At 39.5% G+C, this 8,458-nt stretch overlaps 1 protein-coding gene across 1 annotated transcript in view; it reads right to left on the minus strand.

Moving 5' to 3' along the window:
* Positions 1-8,458, minus strand: part of LOC103373985 (uncharacterized) — a 90,031-nt gene that overhangs the window by 2,794 nt on the left and 78,779 nt on the right. Inside the window, exons 3-5 of the mRNA XM_008303997.1 lie at positions 3,985-4,102; positions 3,631-3,873; positions 3-1,733 (exon numbers count right to left, since the gene is read on the minus strand). Of these exons, the coding sequence (XP_008302219.1) occupies positions 3-1,733; positions 3,631-3,873; positions 3,985-4,102 (2,092 nt within the window). The remainder of the gene's footprint in view (positions 1-2; positions 1,734-3,630; positions 3,874-3,984; positions 4,103-8,458) is intronic.

Below are 8,458 nucleotides of genomic sequence, written 5' to 3' on the forward strand. Positions count from 1 at the left end.
ATCTCCATCCACAAGTTCAAGAGGAAATCCATCTAGCAACAGTTTTGCACAGAGTTTGGGCAGGTGCTGTAATTGTTGACGTCTGGGGTCTGTCTCAGGAAGGGAAACTGAAGCTTCATAGATCTGACCCATTTCACGGAGGAAGTGTTCAGTTCCCAGTGAGCTGTTGGAAAGTTGTCTGTCAATTTCTTTGATCTCTGCTTTGTTGTCAGAATTCTTGCATTTTTCTTTATACTGCTCCCTGAGTCCAGACAGTTTCAGACGAGACACGTTATCGAGGTTCATTCTCATCCATTTCAGGAAATAACACCTTTCTATCCCTGGGCTTGATACTGCGGCGATGAAGCATGTCATAGCTGGTGACATTTCATAGGAGTTCTGTCGTTTTCGCAGTTCTCCTTTCTGTACCTGAAGATCACTTTTGTAGATTTCTATGTTTTCAGACCCAGCTTTCCGAAGCCGGAATTCTTCCTTCTCTAAGCTTGTTAAGTCCTTCCATATTTGGCCTTGCAAGGGAAGCTGGTCTTCTTTGTATCTAAGGATATCTTGAATTTTGTCAGTGATGGCATCTGCTTTTTGTTTTCCAGCCTGGCACTCTGGAGAGTCTTCATCAACCAAGATTCCCAGCTCATGGGCAATGTCAGCCATCTGCACTATTGGCATCTTCATCTTTGAATTCTCAACTACATCGCTGACTGATTTCCTCAAGCTCCTGACAAAGTCTGCATCATTCGTGTTCTTCGTCTTCAAAATAATGTTGTTGTTAGTCAAGCCCAACCTGGTTGCTACTTTTCCTAAAGCATCTAAACTGAAACTCTTACTCTGATGGTTCCCCACCAAGAAGATCTGTGCCTTGTGGTTCTTGTTGGTAAGTAGACTGCACTCAGAGTCCAAGTTGTCAAAGAACACGAAAACCGCTGCTGATGTCTGACACAAAAAGGAGAATTGTGTTTCAAATGAAGCAATGTCACCACGAAGGTTAGCTACAGCAACTGGTTGACTGAAAACATCCAAGGTTTTGCTTCCACAGGGAAGGTACCAAGTAATTTCAGTCAATCCATTAGAGATTCTTCTTGGACTGTCACCACACTCCATGTCATGGTGAACAAAGGTATCATGGTACTGCTGAGAATTGCTCAGAATCTTATTGAGGATTTCTGATTTGGATAAGGAGCACTCACCTAATCTCACAAAAGAGATCATTGGAATTTCAGAGAGAACGATCCTTTCTTCAGTGAAGCCCTTAGATTCTGAAAGTGACTGAGGTCTGTACTTTTTAACAATGTCTCTCATGGCCCACAGCATGAGCATGCACTGTTTTGTGTCACAGTTGGGAAGCAGCAGAGGCACAGAGAACTGACACATAGACATTTTTAGTGCCATTTCCTGCTGCACAAAACCATCAGAACACAGAAAGAGAGCAGTGATTATGTCGAGCGGGTTTACCATGTCAGCTGAATTTGGGCTGATGACCAGATTTTTCAGATTTAGCTTCTTACTCCCTGATGCAGCATTACAATTTGAGTCTTGTACAGATGTACATTTTACATTCCTAGCTGTCACATTAACCATCATAAGTTGTTTGAGAAAATGCCATGGAAGGTCTGATTTACTCTTGGCAGGTTCACCAGTAATAGTCTTCTCATCGATCTCAAGTATGTTGCTGAGTGATAGTTTTTCTTTGTAGCGCTGCTCCAACCCCAGATCTTGCAATAGGCTCTCCAGATGTGTCTCTGTGGGTATAAAGATGTGTGTTATTTCAAACCAGTAGCAATCATTTTATTTTTTTAAAACATGGATCCTAAATTACCTGTCACAGTCAAATGTGACCATTGTGACAGTTTGAACTCTCCAATACATTCCAAGTACATTTCTTGGAAATATTCTGTAATTCTATTCATCTGTATTTGGGGGTCAGTCTTTATTTCTTTAAGTCAACCACACCACCTGCTATTATCCAACAAATGGGTTTTAACAACCTACTGGTTTGTAGTAGTAAATTACATTACAATTAACTTTTGGTAATGTTTTGCTCTGTAGCAGTTGGGTTTGTTTTTTTTTTCGCTTAGTGAAGTATATAAGTTGAATTTGGTCTTCCATCAAAGTGTGGAGATGGGAGGAGATGACTCATGTCTGTCATAAGATAAATCAAATAGGTCTTGTGTAACATTGAAATGCAGTGTCTACAAAAAGTATTTACTGAACTTCAGAGTTTTAGCCCTTTATTGTTTCCCAACATTGAGTCATTGTCAATTTCATTTGGCTGTTTGACAAGAAACTGTAAAAAAGACTCTTTCATGTCAAAGTGAAAACTGATTTACACTACTACTGGAGTCAGGTGTAGTCAGCTGTAGTCTGTAGTCAACTGGAAGAAGGTTCTTTAGAGGAATGAGGCCAAAGGTTAGCTTTTCGTCCATCACACTAGATGCTGTGTTTGATGGACACCAAACACTGCACATCATCATAAACACACTATTCCTGCAGTGAAGCATGGTGGTGGCAGCATCATGATGTAAGGTTTTCTAGCAGCTGGCCTTGGATGCTTTTAAAGGTCGAGGGCACCATGAATGCAGCAAAGTAAAGTGAAATCCTAGTGGACAGCCTGTTTCAATCTGCAAGAGAACACTGACTTGTTTTCCAGTAAGATAATAACCCAAAGCATAAAGCCAAAGCTCCCTAAAAATGGTTTAAAGACAACAAGGTGAATGTTCTGGAGTGACAGAATCAGAGCCTCAATGCAAATGAGAATTTGCTGCTGGTCTTGAAAAGGTGTGTTCACTCTCCATCCCTGTGAAACCTGACAGAGCTTGTGTGGTTTTGCAAAGAAGAATGGGGTAAAATTGCAGTGTCCAGATGTGCACAGCTGAGTCACACCTTTCCATATAAGCTCAATGCTGTTATTGTGGCCAAAGGTACATCTACTAAATACTGACTTGAAGGCGGTGAATCCTTAAGCAAGAACTTATGTTATATTTTAAAATGTTTTACATCAACAGTTGAAATTATTTTGTACAAATCAGTTTTCGCTTTGACATGAAAGAGTCTTTCTTTTTTCTAATAAAAGAGAAAACTTCAAATGTAGATGAGTATTTTTTAACGGCACTATGTATGTAATGGGTCCTTAACTTTTCTTGGAAAAAAAATCACATGAAAATTTCGATAAAGTTCACAGAACTTTGCAAAACCTTAAAGCTCTACTCCAAATACTTTCTTACTTATGACTTTTTGAAAACTAAGTTGCAGATTTTTGTAATTCTTTGTATGTGTATTGTAATATAATATGACAAATATTATATATAAACCCCCCAAAACTACTTGCAATGAAGCTTTTGTTGCTGAATGACTTATATTAAACAAATAGATTTTTTTTTTACTCAATCAAATAATCCTTTGTTTGCACAAATGAACATTTCCACTAGTTTTTAGCTTTCTTGCAACCAATTTTTTGAGTCGTATTGATATAATTGTGTAATTTCTTTGAAGTTATTTTGCAGAAAAATGCTTGGCTTTATAACTGCTTTGTGTTGCTTGATCTACTCTGCAGCCATGTTCAGCTGTTGTTATTGGGGATTTGGTGTAGAATTGGTCAGAGTGATTTACATGTCAGCCCCCCCAGAAATATTTTCTTACTTGTGTGTGCAGTTAACTCAACACACGCGTCCATGATCTCATCCTGCATTTCTTCAGGGGTCTGGAAGGAGTTGTGTCCCTCTGGTCCCACATTGATGAGCGCTGAGCTGCTTGTGTCCGTTGCCTCTTTCACGATAGTGATCACGACGTATTCCTCCTCTTCATCAGTAGGAGTGTCCAAATGCTGAGACACTAAATCACCGCTGATATTGTACACTGTGGTCTCCACATGAGGGCAAGAGGCTGTGGAAATAATAATGATCATGTTGATAATAATGATTGTATTTAGAGCCACTACAGACTATACGTCCAATTGTGCTTTTCTGCTGAAACAATGAACTACATAAAATGGACCTTTATCACCTGTGTCAGTCTGTTGACGGTCATCATTGCAGGCAGAACATGGTGCTGATGGAGGGACCTCTGCTTCCTCACAGCAAAGTCCACTTGTTGAATCTTCACCATTGAGTCCCTTTTGATAAATGAGAAAAACACTTAACATTTAATTGTCTCATACACACTATTTAGTGTGGACAGTATTATTTTGGACATGTACAAAGTAGCTGTTTACCTCCATTATTGGTGAAGACTCTGTGACCCTTGTTTCAGATGATTCAGGCAGCTTTTGTCTGAAAGTAACGACAGATAAGTCTTGATGCCTTTATTCCACATGAACTATAAACGTCTCACAACAACTTTATAAAACATCTCCTCTCCCACATCAACATGAACGGTTCTTGCACCCCACTGAAAGTTTCTAGGTTTTAGTCAGTGACGTGCAGTCAGGGGAGGCTCTGCCTCACCTGACATCATGGAAAGAAAAAAACATATAATGATGAAATAAGAGCTCCACAAATAAGACACACGGGTTTACCGCTAATGTCAATAAATATATACTCAGCCGCCCATCGGTTTTGAAAGGCTGTTTTCAGAATCAACTTTTCTTTTTGCCATGATTAGGGGTTAGTTTTGCCTTGAAAATGGGGTTGTATACAGCAACAGACGCTTTACTTGACTGACACGGGAACGTTCCCGGGTAACCTACAATTCGGCAAGGCAGCTGTTGCACTGCATTGTGGGATCTGTAGTTTGTGTGTTATCATCACTTCATATCGCTGGGCCTTTAATAACAATAACAATAGATCTGTCTAAAATGATGTCGCGGGCTGAATATAGTTGTACGCCGGGTCGGATGTGGCCCGCGGCCTTGAGTTTGACATATGAATTAGCTGGACATGAAAACCAAGCACACACACATGAACAGTATCCATGAGCGTTTGTGCTCCGCATGCACAAGTAGGGTCTTGCGAGTGCAAGGCTGTGATGTGCACTGCTCTTTCTCAGACTTTGGAGGCCGGACCGTGGCTGAAATCTGCTCCTTTGATTGGTCAGTTTCAACTCTCCATCATGTCTCCATCCTCAGAGGTTATGAGACATCATTCGCTGGAGTTTTCAGATATGATCGTTTTCGGTGATTTGTCGCTTCGTAGCTTTGATACAATGGCAAAGCGTAAACAGAGTCATGTGTGGAGTGACTTCAGCTCCACGAACAGCCAAGACGCACTTTGTGATGTTGGTTGAAAAATGGTAAGTTGTGGCAACACGACACACCTTGTGCAACACCTCAAGTCAAACCACAACACAGAGTACGAGATATTTATGATGAGGCGTACAGTAGACAGGAGTAGTGATGTTCAATACCACCGATTTCCTTTCCAATCCGATACAGAGCAAAATGCAAGCTGGTATCAGCGATACCAATCTGATACCGATACTTTGTGCAAATACACCTACTGTGTCTGGTAAATCTAAAAAACAAGTAGTGTATTTCAAATCATAGCTTCATAATTATACAAGAAAGGAAATTGGTAGTATCAACATCACTAATGTCAGGGATTCTTTGCCCTGAGTTTAGGTTCACATGCTCGTTCATCCACTCTGCTGCTCTTTGCCTCAGTAGTTATGCTGCCTGCAAGCCATCAGGTGGTGCTATGCCCCCAGAGTCTTTGAGGGCACACGACATTGTCTGGTATGTGTGAACAAGATAAATTTGCTGAGATTGTGGGTCGCTGAGTAAAAACTTTAATGATGGCTTGCAGGCGGCATAACTACTGAGGTAAAGAGCAGCAGATTGGTACGCAGCCAAAATGAACGAGCCTGTGAGCCAAATCCTAAATACTTAGACGACATAAGACGAATCTTTTACAAATCTTTACACATTGACAAATCTCACGACAGAAACACAGATTGAGATACAGACACACAACTCTCCATACAGATTTACAAACAGTTTTGCTACAATAATAGCCCCATATGAAAGTACCAACAGAAACATTAAAACAACTCATATCTGCCACTGTCCCACCTCCACAGTCAAAAAATTAGATTTTTAGTTGACTAAATTTCTGTATTTGTGCTCGCAGGGCGATCATGGATAATGTCATTTGTGCTTGTGCACGAGTCTGATTTTAATTAAAAATCACTGACAAAACAACAGGAAAAGTGACTCACCTTTATATAAGACGTCTGTCCATATTCTGTTTGGTTCTCCGTCACTGTAGATGAAGCATCATGTCCCACCAGGTCTTTAACTGAGCTACCTGAGCAAAGACCATCCCTTTTTATTCTGTTGGATAATGCTTTCACTTTTGGTTTTATGATCACATGGTTTACTTGGGGCATCCCCCAGGGGTCAGTATTGGGTCCCAAACAGTTTTTGTTTTATATAAATGGCATTTGCAAAATATCAAAAGTATTAAAACTAATTCTCTTCGCAGATGACACAAAAATATTTTGTTCAGGGAATAATTTACAGAAGCTACTGGGAAATATCGGTGAAATGTGCAACCTGAAAAAGTGGTACAACATAAATAAATATCATTAAACCTAAGTAAAGTCTCACATAAAACACATTTGATACGCTTTGATAGAGGTATATCACTTTATGCTATTTATTTTCTTTTTGTTTGTGTAGCCCAATGTGAAAATGGCACTTTAGACTACACTGGCTACAATATAAATAAAGTAAATTGAATAAATATGTAATTAATAAATAAGCAACATGAGTAAAAACATCATCAAATCTGCATAAATGTATCGGCTAGTTCATTAATATAAACAGTTAACAATGTTTTAAGCCAACACAAAGTTTTGTCATATTTGGAATAAAAGTTCATTTGAAGCAAGTTTGTTGGAAATGTACAAGCTTGCTGTTCACCTAACTTGTTCATGTCAGTCTTTTATTTTCTGTCATTTCGTTGGATGATGTACCTGTAATATCCAATCAGAGATGGATGGGCGTAGTCAAACATGGAACATGTGAGAAATATCTCTGCACTCAGCTCTAAGCAGTGAAGGAAGTGGAAGCATCAGGGCTACAACGATATAAGACTGAACTGAAGATAATTGGGCAACAAAAAGGAAAAGGTTACAAATTGAACTGGACTCCAATAGGGAGATACTGAAATTGAATGTAAAAATCATAATTTCTATAAAAGTTCTAGAACATTTTCCTATTGTATCTCCTGTTTACCAAGGTTTATTTATTAGGCAGTAATAGCACCCAGGGCCCTGCCCACAGTACTACCACCACATTAACGAGAGTGTTAATACATTAGCTACATGGGATGGGTGTTACATTTGTAAATAAGTACATAAGTAACTATGGGAGTGGGGTACTGAGTGACTGATGGTCAAGATTGAGAAGGGGTAGGAGGAAATAAGTTATGCTTCGTTTTACTCCTTTTCGGATATGTTGGGTTCTTAGAAGTAGCTTTGTTTTGTTATGGTTGTTTTGTTGATGTTTTGAAAATTTTGATTCGTTCTTGTGGCTTTTTTGTTTTTCTCACATGTACGAAATAAAACCATTCATTCATTCATTCATTCATTTACTGGAAAAGCTTCAGAATAAAACTATCCTCACATTCAAAGCAGGAAATCAGTGCTGAAGCCATGACTCACAAGGCTGAAGTCTCCGTATCAGCTTTACGTTAAACCTAAGGGTTAAATTCATGGTCAGTTAACTAAAAATTGCAACCATTAGTCTAAATAGCTCCTTTAGCTTTTTGGTGAACCTGTCTCAGGAGTGATAAATTGAAGAAGACCAATGTAATGTGAACCTACGACTTTATTTAAAAGCAAATTTGTTTAGTCCTGTCAGCATATTTTATGAACCTTTTGCTGACAAACCAAACTCATTTCATCAGTACCTCATTGTTCTTTGATACGTTCATATGTATGAATAAACTTCAAAAAATATGTTTTTTAAGTGAAAGCACTTTGCAAAGTTAATTGTGATCAGTCCCTGTTTCCTGCTTTATAATCAAAGGGTTGATTAACAATCCCAAGCAGAAAGTTGTATCTAAGCCATACTTTCTACTGAAGTCAAACCAGCGTATCAGAGTATTTACAGTCATTACAGCCAAATATGTTAGAAATATATCACATGCCATGCTGCACGGGGAGAACATGCAAACTCCACACAGAAAGATCCTGGGTGTCCTCACTGGGACGCAAACCGGCGACCTTCTTGCTGCAAGGCAACGGTGCTAATCACCGAGGCACCTTGCAGCCCATAATACTACATTTAGAATAATATTTTCTTCACAGCTGATAGACAATATAAGCTTTTCTAGCATGTAAACACTAACCAGGCAAAAAGCAGAAGATCTGCTTGTCTTGGGCTCGAAACACTTATCATCCATCCATTATCTATACACCGCTTAAGCCTCATTAGGGTCGCGGGGGGGGCTGGAGTCTATCCCAGCTGACTTAGGGTGAAGGCAGGGGACACCCTGGACAGGTCACCAGTCTATCACAGGGCTACACT

This window comes from Stegastes partitus, unplaced genomic scaffold, assembly GCF_000690725.1.
Source record: "Stegastes partitus isolate 25-593 unplaced genomic scaffold, Stegastes_partitus-1.0.2 Scaffold2111, whole genome shotgun sequence".
Taxonomy (NCBI): domain Eukaryota; kingdom Metazoa; phylum Chordata; class Actinopteri; family Pomacentridae; genus Stegastes; species Stegastes partitus.